Below are 17,670 nucleotides of genomic sequence, written 5' to 3' on the forward strand. Positions count from 1 at the left end.
TTCCGGCTTCCTTTCTTTCACCTTTTGCAAGGCTTTCCCTTCTAGAGCAACTGGGCGGTGGTACGGACTGGTTTTCAGTGAATTCTGCTCGGCCTTACACGAGCCTATCTAGGCTCGTCTCTGGAATGGCCTCTCATCGATCGCGCCCTCCATCGCTCAGCGACCCAAGTGGAGGCCTCAGGACTGCAGTCTGCGTAGGTGACCTGTGTGGCGCGGGCCGGGCGGGGCCTTCTCGTCCTTGAGCAAACCTAGTATACTTTTTCAATACTGGTTGGAAGAAAATCTGTTCCTACCCTATCATTTCTCAAGAGTAGTAAAAAAAGAAAAAAAAAAAAAACTAAAGGAGAAGTTAGCAGCTGCAGCCGCTGCCATTGAGTACTAGTGTCAGGCTCTTTGATAATCGTTAGGTGGTATCCCCCTTTTATAGGCTCAAGATATCAATAAGGCCAGATAGCAGGTGAATTGTAAAGCCAATGTCAAAGCACAGGTCATTAGTCAAAAGACTGCTCCTGACCCCAAATCCAAGGTTCCTTTCACTGTAACATGTATACTTTCAGCAGTTTGACCCAGATCTTTCTCTTCAACCCTATTGCTTAACAATAGGAATGAATTCTTCCATTTACTATTTGTTGCAAACATGGGTCAGATTTTGTACTAGCAGCTGAGAATACAGAAATTGGTTAGAATTCTCTGCTCTCCAAGGGCGTCACCCACTTTGATTCCCCTCTCAGTCCGTTTTTTCCATCCATATTGCCTTGCCACTCATTATCTTCTCTCTTCAGGAATAATGAACTCGGGTTCTGGAAACATACCATACTTTTTCATATTTCTGCCTTTGTGTGTGCTGTTCCTTTTATCAGGAAGCTACCCTGCCCTCCTCCCATTTTTGTTCCGTGAACTTGTTTGGGAAATTCTCCTGACCCTGCCTCTCCTCTCTTGAGGTACAGTAAATTGCCTTTAACTTCCACAGTCTTCTATAATATTAATAACTACCATTTTGTTAAGTTCATAAGTCTGGCACTGTACTGGGTACTTAGTATTAGTTTTCTTATTCAATTCTTATTATAACCTCCAGAATAAGTATTACTTTTCCTTTTTACAGATAGTGAAATGAGGCCTACACAGCTGGTAAGTAGTAAATACCTGAATTGGGATTCCAGCGTAGGTCATTGATTTTGCTGCACATGTTCCTCAAAGTTTCTGAATTTCCACAGCCTTTATTAGATCATTTATCATATTGTATTTTAATTATCTATTTAACAATCTTTCCTCACCCCTACCTCCCAAGGACTCTGAGCTTCTGGAAGGTATGGACTGTATCTTACTCATCTTGGGATTCCTAACATCTAGAATATTTAGTTCAAGGGAGGGGCTTAGTAACTGTTGTATGGGTGAGTGGGTAGATTGATCAGTTGACTGTCAGGTGGATGAACTGATAGGCTGAAAATAAAGTTTTTCACATTAGAAGGGAATTTGAGATTAGTCATCCCAGTCCTCTCATTTTTAGAAATAGGGTAACTGAGGCCTTTTGTCTACCAGACATTTATTGAGTTATTAATGTGGACCAGTTTCTATGCTAAGTGATTTGCAAATAGTTTCAAACTTAATCTGTATTGCTATTTTTATTTTTACAGATGAAGAAACAGCTCATATTTGACCAAGATTACATAAGTAGGAGCTGAGGAATTGGAACCTACTGACTCCAAGTTAATACAGTGTTTGTAGCCACTTATATAATGCTAAAGGCTTTATTTTTTGCTCTGCAATATGAAGTGGATAAACTCAGGAAATGAGGCAGCACATTACAAATTCTTAAAGTATACACCTGGCAGGAAAGATCAGAAAAGGAAACAGAAACAGGTAGCAGAGAAGCAGAAAAAGTAAAATCTCCAAAAATAAAATAAAAGAAATTAAAAATAAAAGCAGAAATTCATGAACTAGAAAATAAAATTGATGATAGTAATAGCTGGTGTTAGAAAAGAACAAAAATAGACACTCTTAGCAAATCTGAGGAAGAAAAGGGGAGAAAACAATGGAAACAAAAGGAACATATTTCAGATATGAAGGAGACTTTGAAAATCAGAAGTGAATTATTTTGTGTAACCTTATACATACCTTTTTCGAAATACTTGGGACCAGAAGTGTTTCAGGTTTCAGACTTTTTTGGATTTTGGAATATTTGGATATACATAATGAGGTATCTTGGGGATGGGACCCAAGTCTAAACACGAAATTTATTTGTTTTATATGCACCTTATATGTATGGCCTGAAGGTAATTTTACATAATATTTTAAGTTATTTTGTGCATGAAACAAAGTTTTGTTAAGTACTTATTTGTGGAATTTTCTACTTGTAGCATCATGTCAGCACTCAAAAAGTTTCGGATTTTGGAGCATTTAGGATTTTCAGATTTATGATTATCAACCTTTACTAATCTTGAAAATTGACTTGGAAAATACAAACTTCAAAAAACTGGCTCAAGAGTTAGAACTTAATAAACTGACAATCATAAAAGAATGTCCTGGCCAGGTGTGGTGGCTCACACCTATAATCCTAGCACTCTGGGAGGCCAAGGCAGGAGGATTACTTAGGAGTTTGAGACCAGCCTGAGGAAGAGCGTCTGAGACTCTGTCTCTGCAAAAAATAGAAAAATTAGCAGGCATGGTGGCACACGCCTGTAGTCCCAGGTACTGGGGAGGCTGAGGTAGGAGGATCGCTTGAGCCCAAGAGTTTGAGGTTGCAGTGAGCTATGATAATGCCACTACACTCTAGCCCCAGTGACAGAGCAAGACTTTGTCTCAAAAAAAAAAAAGTCTGAAGGTAGTCTGTCCTCCACAAATGTCACCAGGAACAAAGCATAGAGAAAGATGGAATGTTTCCCAACTATGAAGCTAGCATAACCCTAACAACCCTAACCCTGTCGAAATACATGTTACCCATGAATCAACTATCTGGTTGTAAAGTCTTCAAAATGACTTGCTCAGATATATGTACTATGGTGGTCATCATAGCACTTTGTAATTATAAATAATTAGAAATTTGAATATCTGTCAGTAAAAGAATGGCTATGCTACATTTATAATGGAAAATGTTACACAGTGGTAGGAATGTAGAGCTACATGCATTAATCAACATGGAAAGAGTTGTAAGATATAGACAATGAAAAAGGTACAAAACAATATGTGATCCCATTTAATTTTTAAAAATTACTTTGTATATTTTAAAGTTTGGAAAGGATCTATACTAAATTGTTAACTCAGTGGTCACTTTATAGAGCAAGAAAGAGAGGGTGTAAAAGGAGACTTTAATTTTTATACTTGTATATGGTTTAAAAAATGTTGTAATCCTTCCTAAGTAAAAATATGGAAGCACAGAAAAACTTGTACTGTCACATAAAGCAGAAGAAGACAGTTTTAAGGAAGAGTATGTAGTACAGGAGAGATTAATAGGCTAAGAAAAGTACACTGGTTTGGCAAGGAGTCATTGATAGGAGAGCAGTTTTAATAAAATAGTCAAGATACAAAAACCAGATTGCATAGGATTTCAAGGTAAGTGACTGACTATCAGGAAGTTTCTCAGCTGAAACAAGGTTCAGAACATGCTGGAATGGGCATTTCAGCATTCCAGAAAATCGGATCCCTGTGTGAGTAGGCAGCTATGGTTCCAATTACTGAAAATGGCTAGTCCTTCACTCCTACCTGTTTTTCTAAAGTGGGGTGATAAAGTAGGCTGTCCCCCGTAAGTCAGCTCCTTGCATCTAATTTCAGAGGAGGGAGCAGGGTGCTCCAGGCAAACACAATTAAGTGGGTTTTGGTAACCATTCTCTACTCCTTTCTGCCCATGTGCCCTCTTCACTTGCTTCCCAGGCATTCTTGCTCCCCCTTTGGTGCCCACCCCCAAATCCCCACTGGGATACCCCATGGGTACCTTCTGGCTCTTATTTAGCTTACTCTTCCCCCCCTGCTCAACAAAGTGCCCATTATCTCTGGGAGCTGACCTCCTTTAGGATTAGGAGAAAACTTCCCACTTCAACTGAAGTTCAGACCTTTAACAGTAGCCTCCTGATTTTCCATTTCTACCTCCACAGCTATATTTTTCCACTTGCAGGCATGGTTAGATGCTTCCTAGATTTTCCTGAATATTTTGTATAAACCTCTATTAGGGTACTTGGCGCTAAATAGTATGTAAGGCCAGCCATACAGAAAAACATAACTAGAATGTAGAATTCTCTATTTTAGGCTAAGCTATTAACATCAGAATTTTTAAAAATTTTATATATAAGTCCTTATTTTTCTTCCCAAGGCTGCTTATATTTTTAGCTGAATTACAGTGAGATTGCTTTATTTTTTCCAAAACATCAAAGTTGGCAGTTTTAAGTAGGAAAATTATGTTTAAAGCAGGAGGGTATAAACCTAATGAAATCTGAGCTGAGCATGCTGGCATGTGCCTGTAGTCTCAGCTACTCAGGCTGAGGGAGAAGGATGGCTTGAGCCCTGGAGTTCAAGACCAACTTAGGCAACATAGCAAGATCCTGTCTCAAAAAAAAAAACAAAAAACTATTAATGAAATCTCTGGATTTTAGGAAACAGAATATTCCTTTCCTCTGTTATCACAAACTTCAACTCTTAATTTAAAAGACAATGTTCCATCTTCTGTGGAGCTTCCTTTAGCTTTCCTTGCTGTACTTCACAGTGTTAGATTACTAGTTCTAGCTCCCAGTGCTGTGTTGACTATTACTTTTCCATCTTTTGAGGCTCAAAGCTAAAGTTGATTTCTAGATTAGTTACCAGATCTGGCTGTTCATTAGAATCAACTGGAGCTTCTTAAAATTAGAGTTGCCCCAGGTGAGAATCAACTACACAAGACCCCCCCCCCCTCAGTGATTGAGAATCTCTTTGTATCTTTCACCATGAAGTGATTCTGATGCACAAATTTGAAGCAGATCTAGGTCACTACTCCACCTCTGGCCTCCTTCCTCAAAGAGAAAATAAGAATTGAACTCTCCATTCCAACTGTGAATACCACTGACCATCTCAGAGAAAGCTAATCCCTCCTGTGCCATTGGTACTGTCTCATTCCAGCTCTAAAACTGGTTTATCAATCATCTATATCTTCACCCTCTTTCTCCACAGAGCTCCTTTTAACATATATACATGCTGATGTCTATTTGTCTCATTCTTATAACAATTTTATCTCTATGGTTAAATTTCTTAAAACAGCTTTTACTATTTTGTTACTTCTCATACACACTACCCATTGCACCAGGCATTGGCATCCATACTCAGCTGTTCTTAGGTCAACAGAGAGTATTTCTCAATCATGCCATATTTTCTTGACTTTTTTATTTGCTGACTACCCATCCCTTGAAATTTTTATCCCCATTGCTGATTTTCATGAAAAACGATTTTTCCAAGGACTGGGGGTGGGGGTGGAGCTCAGGCAGTGATGCAAGCAATGGGGAGCAGCTATAAATACAGGTGAAGCTTCCCTCTGCAGCTCACTGTTGCTGTCATCCAGTTCCTAAGTTTTATGGATGACCATTTTTCCATGGCTTGGGGGAGGTCAGGAAAGGTGGAGATCAGGTGGTGATGCACTACCTGGTTCCTAACGGGCCACAGAGCAGTACCAGGCCTCAGCCAGGGGTTGGGGACCACAGACTTTAAACATGTGATGGCTACAGGTGGTCTCCCAGAAAAACAACAGAAGTTCTACCTACATTTTTGGATTCAAAGACCTCAGCAATTCTTCCATGGCAGTGTTCATGTATATTCATAAGTTCAGCTATTGCATATGTGTTTTTAACTCAAATCTAATGGACGCCAGTTTTCTTACTGGACCTCTCTGCAGCATATGATGATCTCTTAAACATTTTATTCACTTGGTTCTTAAAAGAAAATAAACACTTAGATGCAGATAAGATTTCACTTATCTTTAAAATTTCTAGTGGCTGCCCTGGTCATCAGTGTAATAACAAACTCTTTAGCATGACCCAGAAGGCTCTCTATTCAAAATTACCAAGTATTAGCCATATAAAAACAAATTTTTGAAAACACCTGAAGTGTTTCAAGCCTTGACATTTGCTGTTCATTCTCCAAAGATACCCTTCCCATCAATAATGGACTCCACTACTAGTTATCCTCCAGTACTCAAATATTACCTCTGAAAAGTCTGCCTTAACCCACCTTAAGGTAGTCTGGTGTGCCCGTTTCTATCCTAGCATTAATCATGGGATATCTTTTTTAAAAAATGCAGAAATAGTGTGGAATAAAATGAGACAAAGCCAGGTTTATATTCTTGTACAACTTTTTGAGTGGGTGGCTTAATTTCAGCTATAAACTGGGGATACAATCTACCAGCATAAGATGTGAATACCAGAGAAAATATATGTAGAAAGTCTGCTAGTGCCTACCACATAGTAAGTGCTCAATAAAACTCAGTGTTTTTATAGGCCTGTCTCCAATAAATGGCAGAAAAGATTACTGTGTATCTCGGAATACCTGGCTCATGGCAGGAGCCATGTTCACGTTTTACAGAACAGAGAGATGAAAGAAAGATGTTAAGAAAAGTCGCATTCTAAAGCCATTCAAGAAATAAAGGAATACAAACAGTTTCTTCATCATTCTATTTATTACATGTATGAATATTAACATCTCATGGTATCCATCTAATTCAGTGAAAACCAACAAAGGAAAAAGGTTAACCATGTTTCAAATAAACATTCTTACAGATTCCCCTGTAACTTAAAATAGAAATATGTTCACCTGCATTAAATCATTTGACAATTTGAAAAATGTCTTTTAAAAAAAAAAATCACCTTTAGTACTTAAATATATCTGTTAATTGTTTGATGGCATCAGTGTCCATGTTCAAGAATAAAAGTTGCTTCATTAGATATTTTCCAAAAATGATGGTTCTCTATAGCTGGAGATATATATATATATATATATATGTATGCGCAAATATGTCCTATTTTGTTTTTTAAAAAATTTTCAAATCTGGCTTTTCTATTTGAGAAAAGTCCTGCAGTGCTCTCAACCCCCTTTTGAAGGATAAAACTAACTTCAGACTTTGCTTCTTTAATCATGGGAAGCTACTAGAAAAAAATCTAATGTTGAGGTTTCTGTTCAATTCTATTTTTACCCAATAAAAAGTACAGAAACACTGTCTTTATTTGATGGTGTGCATAAATATTACACTCCATGGATAGCAAAAATATTTTTTATTTATAATTTACAGTTTCACAAGTGAAAATCGTACATTTTTACACATACAATTTCATTTTGTTAAATTTGCACACATCTACAGAACTTTCACACAACAAGCACCTGAAACTGTGCAGGCAGTAGGAAATGCAAATACTAAAATGTATTTATTAACCAAATGATAGCTGAAGGCCCTGCCTCAGCTAGACAATTTATATAGATATGTCTATATATACATAAAAAAATTATTCACCATCTACATCCAACAGGAGCTATTTTAAAAAAAGAAAAACATACCTTTCTCATTTTATTTAGACTGACTCAACTGTATCATTTTCTGTTTTAATTTCAGTGGGTGTTGCTATGCTTTCCTCTGTACAAGCTGGTGGAGTATCAATCCGTTCTTCCTTAACTTTGGGACTTTCGCAAGGTTCCTGCAATTCGTTTTTGACAATGTTCAACATAATGTTCAAGGGGTTTTCAACTGGTGTCTTGCTGGGAGATGGTGTACAATCAAATGAAGATGTCTACAAAATGAAAAAGACCTATGAGTACTGATGAAAAGTTCAAAATTATGACATTAAATGACATCTAGTTTTATAAGATCCTTGTATAGACAAAGGAACATACACATACATACCAAATACAAGTAAAATACCTGCTTCCCCATAAAACATGCCATAAAAGCAATCAAATAATTCATTATATACTTAGCAATGAGCTAACAGCTAAGCTGTGACGTGATTCTACAGTTAATCCCCACATAGATGGTAACCCCTACCTATATCCTAGTATTTTTGTTACTATCTTAATTTCAAATATTCTGAGGATTTTTTAAGTCCCCACAAACCATCAAGCCATCCTAGTAAACTGTAGTCTTTTGATGACCTGAATATATCTTTCAAACTGCCTCTTGAACTCAACTGTTAAAGTCAATTTGTCCCATTATTTGGTTTAAAAAGTGGTCATGTTACAAATATAACGATTTGAACTTTTAAGGCCAAGAGACTAGTTTCTTTTTTAGATTTCACATGTGATCATTTAAAAATTATACCTATATTAGATGGTTGAATGTAAGAAAAATATAGCAGTAAATGCTACCCATAGCTCTAGAAACCTATTCCCATCATTATCCTTCTCATCTTCAGTTTTCCTCACATTTTCTGGGCCTAGTGGTCTAGTAAAAGACGTCACAATTCAAGTGAATAAAATGAAAGGAATGATACAGAAATTTCCAAGTTTAAATTGTTTGCGTATTACAGAAAATGATACATTGATATATATCAAGTCCTAGCAATCTAGCACCAGTATTTGGTGAACAACCTAAATGCTATATTGATACATAAAAACAGCTCAATATACTAACAAGATTAAAATAACAATATTGCTCTGATGCAAAAAATAACTGACAGGTAAAATTTATTAATATACATGAGAACAAATACAGTAACCAAAAAGAACTTACATTTTGATAATCTTCATAACATGATGGATGATAAATCTGAAGCAAAAAGGAAAAAAAGTAAATACATGCATATTCATTTCTAATAGGCTATTCTGATACGATTTTTCTTTAAAAATTTAAACCAGAAGATAGCTGTCTTTGGAAAGGTGACAAAAATCAGTCACAAAAATGAATAAAACCAAAATTTTCATCCTTACGCTTAATCTGAAAAATTTATTTCTCTTTAAACTTGGTTGGCACAACATGGTTTGTTTCCAAGACAGTACAGTTTTGATGATAAAATATAAACTTAGAATCAAAACAGTGTCGTTAGGCAGAACAACAGCTAACTAGATTCAGAAGACCTAGTTCTGGGTCTATCATTAACTAATTATGTGATCTCCTATATATAAAATAAGTATAGAACCAGATAATTGTGAAGATCCCTTCCAACTCAATCATTCTATGACTCTAAAGTCCAATACTTTTTCATTAAAACCAAAAAACAAGAACCTCCTTTCAAAGTAATGAGCTACCCCAACAAAAATATACCAATTTTAACAGTTCCTTATAAAAACTGAAAATTACCTTTCCATCTACTCTAATAGCATTTTTTAAATGCCATTCCTCCTCTTCTTCATCCCAGTATTGTTCAAATTGTTCTTGACAGATTTCACAACTCTAAAATAGAATCATATAAAATGAAATTTATACAATAGAATACATTTAAACTCATTAAGTAAAAATATATAAACATTAAGTGGAGAAAGAAACTTAAGAATGTCAAGTTTAAGTAATGCCCAATATATAATACAGATACAAAATAAGTTTTAAGGATTCTGTCAATCTTCCAGGTATAAACAGTAAATATACCACTGCTATTGGTCACTGATACTATCTACAGTAGTTATGAAACTTAAAGCCAGATAGAGTAAAATTGAAGAGTAGAGCTTGTAAGAAATCTTATAATCATTAAAAAAGGGATATAAATAAAGTGGTATGTTTATATCTCTAGGAGTGTTTCTCACTTAAAGGAAGCGAAGGACACTCCCAAAGAAAGAAAATTTAAACATTCTCCTACCTCAACTGCTCCAGCTGGTCCAGCAGGTACACTTTGGAACTCCTTTTCCTTAGCAGCCTCCTGAGTTTTGAGCACAACTTCTTCATGGACCTTTTCAAAAAACTGGCTCTTTGCACGTTCTTCCAGATCAGCTATTTCCTCAAATTCTATCCAGTCCTTTAAAGGAGTTGATTTAAATATAATATTTCCATTTATTTCTAAACTTTTACTGCATATCTTCAATATAATGCCATTTAAAGGTAATGGTACATTCTGCTACAATATGCTCTAATATTATTTAAAATTATACTTTCTCTTTGAGCCCCATAACCAACAGACAACATATAGCAACTAATGAACAAGTAAGATCTTAATGTTAATTTTCCTTTACCTCTAGAGTTACAACTACTAATTTAAACAAGATAATCTGCAAATACAACTTTTAACATAAAAATTGAGTCACAGAACCTTGGAATTTTAAAGCTAGAACAAGCTTGTATACTACTCTGATCTCAACAAAAAATAATTACTCTTCCAAATTCCCTTTTTAAAAAACCTATTTATTTTCCAGAGGTCAAATTTTATTGAGAAAATTTACATGTTAGCTTTCAGCAATTATTTAAACTAATATACTTTCAGAATGATATAATTTAAGCCTAAAAGATAGTTCAGAGGTGTATGGATTACTTACTGTTAAACTGTAGTACCACCGTCTATGAGTGACTTTTCTGCTAACATCTTTTTCTGTTCTATTTTGCCGATAATGCCAGTCCAAGTGATCTGCATACACATCCGTCTGTGATGTTGTAAACCTCATTCCACAAGAGTAACACTGAATACCAGTGTACAGTCGATTTATAACACTATCATAGCGTCTAGTTTGAAAAAGAAATAATCTTTAGTGTTGATAACATGGCTTAATGACCTTTGAAAAACCAGTTAAAAATATTTCAGTTTTCCATATTTTATGAAACCAAGAACTGGCTGAAACAGTTAATACCCAAAGACCAATATTAATAGTACGTCACTGACCCTCTTTAACTTAAGTTTTGTGACTTTTTCAACAGGGAACCTGTCTTCTTATTGATAGGCTTGACCCACTTACTTATTTCCTTTTAGTTAAAAATGGAGTAATCCTATGCTAGCTAACAAGGCAACAGTTCACCTAGTCTTAGCTTGGAGTCAATATTAAAGTGGACATGCCTTTCACTTTTCTAGATCTTTGAAGTTTTGAATAATTCAACTCCTCTATTTTGGTCTAAAGAACAGTAAAAAAAAAAAAAAAGTATAGAAGACACAATAACATGGATAACTAAAAAGAAAAATTAGAAGACCACTGGGAAACTGTGGTCAAGAATAATCCATTTCTTAAAATTCTGGGCTCCCTATTTGGGAAGAAAGAGGTATACAGACCAAATAAGTAAATAAAGAGCAGTTATTAACTCCAAGGAAAAAAAATATATATATAGAATAAAGCAAAGTAGGCCGGGCGTGGTGGCCCATGCCTGTAATCCTAGTACTCTGGGAGGCCGAGGAGGGTGGATCATTTGAGCTCAGGAGTTTGAGACCAGCCTGAGCAAGAGCGAGACCCCATCTCTACTAAAAATAGAAAGAAATTAGCTGGACAACTAAAAATATATAGAAAAAATTAGCCAGGCATGCTGGCGCATGCCTGTAGTCCCAGCTACTCAGGAGGCTGAGGCAAAAGGATTGCTTGAGCCAGGAGTTTGAGGTTGCTGTGAGCTAGGCTGATGCCATGGCACTGTAGCCCGGGCAACAAAGTGAGACTTTGTCTCAAAAAAAAAAAAAAAAAAAAATAGTGGAAAAAAAAATAAAGTATAGAACACTGATACTTTGTATTAAAGCAAACAAAATAAATATTTGGTCACATATTAATACTAAATGATTTAATGAAAACTGGTTTTATAACTACATGGAGTTGGTAGAACAGTAAAAGAGCTAAACTCTCACTTTCAGAAAGTCAAAAGATTTTATCTAGATGTGATAAATCAAGAAACAGAAAAATATGCATATTTTAAGAAATAAAGAGATAAATGCCAGAAAAAAATGAAGAGTATTTTTAAAAACGGTTGCCTCTGGGGACAGGGTTGGGTGAAGAGTAGGAGAAGGGATGCCATCTTTTATTATAAGCCTTTAACTATGTGAAAGTATTACTTTGAAAAAAAATACTGATTTTTAAAAGAATGAAACCCATTAGCTATTTTTTTTATAAAGTACTCAGAAGGATATAATGAATACATATACTGGAAAACTGCTTTAAGTATTTTTTTACATAAGTAATAGGCAACACAGGCTGCGCACATTGCCTCATGCCTATAATCCTAGCACTCTGGGAAGCTGACGTGGGAAGATCACTTCAGGCCAGGAATTCGAGACCAGCCTGAGCAAGAGTGACACTCTGTCTCTACCAAAAACAGAAAAATGAGCTGGGTGTGGTGGCGCACACCTGTAGTCTCAGCTACTCAGGAGGCTGAGGCGGGAGGACGACTTGAGCCCAGGAGTTTGAGGTTGCAGTGAGCTATGATGACACCACTGCACTCTAGCCCAAGCAACAGAGAAAGACCTTGTCTCAAAAAGCAAAACAAAAAAAAATTATTTATATAGGTAATAGAAAAGTATGAAAAGATACACACAAAATGTTAACATTGTTATCCATAAAGTGAGAACTACAGGTAATTTTATTTTCTTGATTTTATTTCTAATTTTCCACAATGAACATATAGTACTTATAAAATGAAAATAGATTTGAAAAAATTTTTTTAATACTGGACTATAAAAGTCTCATTTCTGAATCTCAAAAATGTTAAGAACATCAATACAGAAAAATGATGATAAAGAGAAAATGAAACTAAAACATGAATAAATTATCAATACCTAGTACTTAAACTCCCTATATTTTCTGTACCAAACACAGATAAAAAAATGAAAATTTTGGGGTGGCCTTTTTGCTAAGTACTTGTGCATTAGACATATTTTAAAAGGAAATTTAAAAATAGCCTTCCTAAAAATGTTATGTATATTTTATCACATTAAAAAAAAAAGGCTTCCTAAATTTTAGAACAGTAAAGGGATAAAATGAAATATCACTAATAGTAATAATTTCCACTGTTATTAAAATTAGATTACATACTGTTTCAATTCTTCAATTGTAAAATTAGTAAGATCTGGAACATCTTGATCTTCATTTTGATCTTCCTCCTCTTCAGGAGGAGGCTGAGCAGCAACTTCATTTACTTCTTCAATTGAAAAGAGACATACAAATTTCTCATTATCATTCTTCATGTATTCTTTACAGAGGAACACTATAATGTCATAAGCATATACAGAAATCTACCTAGTCTATTTAGTGCTCCTGATCTGAAGTTTATTGGCTAAGGAACCTAATAAAATTCTTTATTTTGATATGTGATGTTAAGTCTGATCTCTTAAAAGTGAATCTTCATGAAATTTTATCAATATTCAAATTAATTTCCAAAGTTAAATTAATGTAAATAATAAAGTCTGTATATGATATTTGCAGCAATGTTTGTTAATGGAAACAAATGCTCACTATAAGGGTAATAGTTCAATCTTAGAAAATTTAGAAGAATTTCATTATAAAAAATTGTACTTGATTTTCAAAAATCAAAAATAAAAGTATATGTAGGAATTCAATTATTCTAAGTAAGGACCTTTACCATAACTTGTATCATTATATCACATCATACATTTCTATAATTCAGTGAAGCTTTATGTAAATATAAAACCATACTTACGTGTTGTTGCTGAATCAGGCTGGGACAATTTGAGAATTCCTGTTTTTAACAGTTTTGAAAACAATTCATTTACATCCACCTGACTGAGATGATTATCAGGATATGCCTTAGGAAGGGCTCCTTTAAAGAAAATAACACTCTTAAAATAAAAGTAGAACTTAAAGATGTAAATTATACTGAGCATTTTCAAAGTTTTCTTTAAAATATGTCCTACCAATGGTAAATTTAACAAAGTCTTACTAATGATCAGTTTAATTATTTCAAAAGCTCCTAAAATTAACTCTTACTTTAGGTCAACAAATCATTACCACTTGAAAATACATTCTAGGACAAATGTTGAAAACTAACCTGAAAACAGTGATACTTTATGTAACTCAGAGTACACCTGCCCCATGACTTTTTCTGAATTATATACTACCCTTTCAAAGCAGCTCAGGTTATTGCTGAACAGGTGTCAGGCTTACTAAAACTTCAATAACTTGAATCAGAGAAGCATAACAATCTGGTTATGCTAGGTGAGGAACCACTGCAATCCCATATTTTGCTAAGCACTATTCTAATAATTTTGAGTCTTTAACTCAACTATAAAAACAATATTTTCATGCATTTGTATGTCACCATGATGCATCTCACTACACTTCCAGAACAAAGTTCTGAAATCACTAAAAATTCCCCTTGAGGCAGAAATTCAATTTACACCCACAATACACATTATCCTTAACCTTAACCATTGTATATACTCTACACTTATCACAGTGCCTACTATATACAGTAGGCTAATTAATGTTTATTCACATTAAATGAATGCATGAATGAATAAATCAACCTCTATAGTTAACCAACTACAATAGCATTTCACACACTAATTTAACATTTACATTCCATTAGAATTTGCTATTTATGTCTAAGAGGCATAATTAGCTATTCATATTTCTGAGGGCAGTCAAGTTTAGTGATCAAGAGCATGAACTGTGGAACAAGACTCCTGGAATTCTAGTTAGAAATTCCACTCTCTAGTTTTATGACATGATGAAGTTACTTATCTGTGCCTCAGTTTCCTGTGCCTGTAAAAGGATAATGACAGTTCCCACCTAAAGTTGTTATGAGGATGAATTAATATTTGTAAGGCACTGAGGTGTTTGGCATTATATACAGTGTTTGTTAAACCAAAAACAATAAAATAAAAATTAATAGATGTGCTAACTATAAAGCTCTTTGAAGGATGTACCTTATTAAATTCATCCTAGCACAATGCCTAGCATACAGTAAATGATCAACATATGTCTGAAAGAAAAAATGAACATGAGTATATTTACTACTGGAAAAGAGACATTTTCACTTTCAAATTAAAGAAAGAACCTTCAGAGAAGCTAAATATAGCACACTGAATAATGTTCACATTTCTTGTAAGTAGAACTTCCACCCAAGGGAATAAGGAATAAGATGTGATTTCTTCTGTGACACTACTATGCCCTGTATATATACACGTGTAACCCAAGGTTATAAAAGCAAAAACAAAATTTGTAGTTTTTGCACCTTATCTCACACCACTAACCTCAATACAACAAATCCTCTATTCAACAATATAAACTGAGTTCTAAAGGAAAATATATTTATATAAGACTTTACATGTTACAAAGTACTTTTGCATAAACTATCTCATTTGATTCTCTTGAAACAAACAAAAAAAATCCCTGCCTAATGCTGATAGTACTATATCCTGTTTACAGAAGAAAAAACTGAATCGCAGGGAGGATACTTGCTTAAACCATGCCGACCTATAAAGTGACAGCATAGAGATTCTAACCCTGGTCTTCTGGACTTTAGATCCCAAATTCTTTCCTCCCCTTTTCATTATAGTGACAACAAAAAACCTAACAAGTATGAATTGATCCTAATTGTCCCTCTAGAAATTAAAAATAAAAAACTTTCAAATTAATTGAATAAATTTCTTGAGATGACACAATTTAAGAACCAATACAGACCGGGCACAGTGGCTCACGCCTGTAATCCTAGCACTCTGGGAGGCCGAGGCGGGCGGATTGTTTGAGCTCAGGAGTTCGAGACCAGCCTGAGCAAGAGCGAGAACCCGTCTCTACTAAAAATAGAAAGAAATTATATGGACAGCTAAAAATATATATAGAAAAATTAGCCGGGCATGGTGGTGCATGCCTGTAGTCCCAGCTACTGGGGAGGCCGAGGCAGGAGAATCACTTGCGCCCAGGAGTTTGAGGTTGCTGTGAGCTAGGCTGATGCCACGGCACTCTAGCTCGGGCAACAGAGAGAGACTCTGTCTCAAAAAAAAAGAACTAATACATAAAAGAGAGTTTGGCTAGGAATTTCCTAATTACTTCATAAATTTTGGAAAACTCCCTAAATTTGTAAACTGAATAACTCAATGTTACATTAAAACATATTTCTGAAAATGACTTTTTTAATGACTTAGAAATTTAAGCAAGTATCACTACTATTTGGTTAGGCTAGTTCTCAATATATTAACTTTATAGTTATATAACAAATCACCATAATTTATATACTTTCCATTTACCACATATTAAAACTAAAATTCATTTTTAAATTAAGCTCTTACATCCAGTATTAGTTATGCCTCACCCCGTAGTAACAAAGGTGCTTATTGGGTGACCTGGATAGGAAATCAGTGTTTTTCTATTTGAGTGACCATAAAAACATATAAATGAATCAACTTTATAAGGTGGTATTCCCCAGTATTCACTTAATAAATGTTTACTGGATCATAACACACATACAAAACAAAAACTCAAAATATCAAATAATCAAGATGTCTGAGGTTTGCCATTTATTTCATTCTATAGCAACAGAAATGTCACATCCCCACCCCACATCCTAGATTCCACGTAGTAGGTTCCTTTCCCTCTTCTAAATTAATTACGTCCTCTCTGGTCTCGTTTTTTTTTTTTTTTTTTTTTTTTTTTTTGAGACAGAGTCTCACTTTGTTGCCCAGGCTAGAGTGAGTGCCGTGGCATCAGCCTAGCTCACAGCAACCTCAAACTCCTGAGCTCAAGGGATCCTGCTGTCTCAGCCTCCCGAGTAGTTGGGACTACAGGCATGCACCACCATGCCCGGCTAATTTTTTCTATATATATATTTAGCTGTCCATATAATTTCTTTCTATTTTTAGTAGAGATGGGGTCTCGCTCTTGCTCAGGCTGGTCTCGAACTCCTGAGCTCAAACGATCCGCCCACCTCGGCCTCCCAGAGTGCTAGGATTACAGGCGTGAGCCACCGCGCCCGGCCTAATTACGTCCTCTCTGAATTGTCATTTTCTAAAATTGACAAAGTTAGCTATTCAACAAAACAGTAATTGTCTTTTGAAAAACAAAGTTGAGAAATACATACCTGAAGGATTCTGAACAAATGCTCCAGGATTTTGTGGATGAACTGGTAAAAATTGTTGTCCTTGGCCAAAAGCCACTGGCTGACCAACACCAGTCAGAACCTTTAAGATAAACCTCGATTTTAAGAACATCCTTTCCATGTTTTTAGTAAAACTTTTGCATTCTAATCACATAAAAATATTCGCAGTTATAAGGCCTGGCTGATACAATAATAAAGATTTAGAAACGTAACTTGGCTGGGTCAGTTCACTTCTAGGTCTTCTACAAACAGGAACAATAATGCCTTCCCTTATCTCTTTCACAGAGTTATAAGGAACTGAGAATCGGTTGACATTTCTTTGAAAAGTTTAAAATACCATGCAAACATAAGGTAGCCACCAACTAGCTGTGTGACCTTATACAAGCCACTTTACCTTGCTGGTGCTTCCTCTTATGATACAAATAGAAGAACTGACATCCAGCGATGTGACCTGTACACAATCATAGGGGCTAATTAGCAACAAAACTAAGGCCAGAACTCTTGACCTTTGACCTCTTTCCACAGATATCAAAATTACTGCTTTAATTAGCAATCTTAACTCAAGGTGATCATTATGCTTGGCCATCATCTTTGGATACAGTTACAGCTGAATTGCAAAGTAGACTGTAAAAGATAGCAAAGGGAATGTTAAAAAATAAAAGTGAAGCAAGAACTGTTCTGGCATACAAATAGCAATATTTGTAGTCCAGAGAGAGGCAGGGCTTCTACATGTTGCTGCTAGGTAAATATGCATTTGTAAGCCTTGTTCAGTGTCCACGTGAATTTTCAGT

At 35.3% G+C, this 17,670-nt stretch overlaps 1 protein-coding gene and 1 long non-coding RNA gene across 5 annotated transcripts in view; one reads left to right on the forward strand and one right to left on the reverse strand.

The window, feature by feature from the left end:
* On the forward strand, positions 1-7,896 carry LOC138385158 (uncharacterized). The gene is made up of 4 exons (XR_011233695.1): positions 1-194; positions 1,635-1,738; positions 3,062-3,065; positions 7,556-7,896. It is a non-coding gene; the product is annotated as an uncharacterized lncRNA (long non-coding RNA).
* PCF11 (PCF11 cleavage and polyadenylation factor subunit) overlaps positions 6,610-17,670 on the reverse strand; it is a 24,372-nt gene continuing 13,311 nt past the window's right edge. For 2 of the 4 annotated variants that reach the window (XM_069470977.1, XM_069470975.1), the window contains exons 9-16: positions 16,862-16,961; positions 13,484-13,603; positions 12,859-12,961; positions 10,399-10,582; positions 9,729-9,884; positions 9,236-9,328; positions 8,669-8,704; positions 7,233-7,730 (exon numbers count right to left, since the gene is read on the reverse strand). In XM_069470977.1, coding sequence (XP_069327078.1) covers positions 7,515-7,730; positions 8,669-8,704; positions 9,236-9,328; positions 9,729-9,884; positions 10,399-10,582; positions 12,859-12,961; positions 13,484-13,603; positions 16,862-16,961 — 1,008 coding nt within the window. In that variant the 3' untranslated portion in view covers positions 7,233-7,514. Of the gene's footprint in view, positions 7,731-8,668; positions 8,705-9,235; positions 9,329-9,728; positions 9,885-10,398; positions 10,583-12,858; positions 12,965-13,483; positions 13,604-16,861; positions 16,962-17,670 lie in introns of all 4 variants that reach the window. The other 2 variants (XM_069470974.1, XM_069470976.1) reach the window with 2 other exon arrangements.

The sequence above is a fragment of the Eulemur rufifrons genome, chromosome 6 (assembly GCF_041146395.1).
Source record: "Eulemur rufifrons isolate Redbay chromosome 6, OSU_ERuf_1, whole genome shotgun sequence".
Classification (NCBI taxonomy): Eukaryota; Metazoa; Chordata; class Mammalia; order Primates; family Lemuridae; genus Eulemur; species Eulemur rufifrons.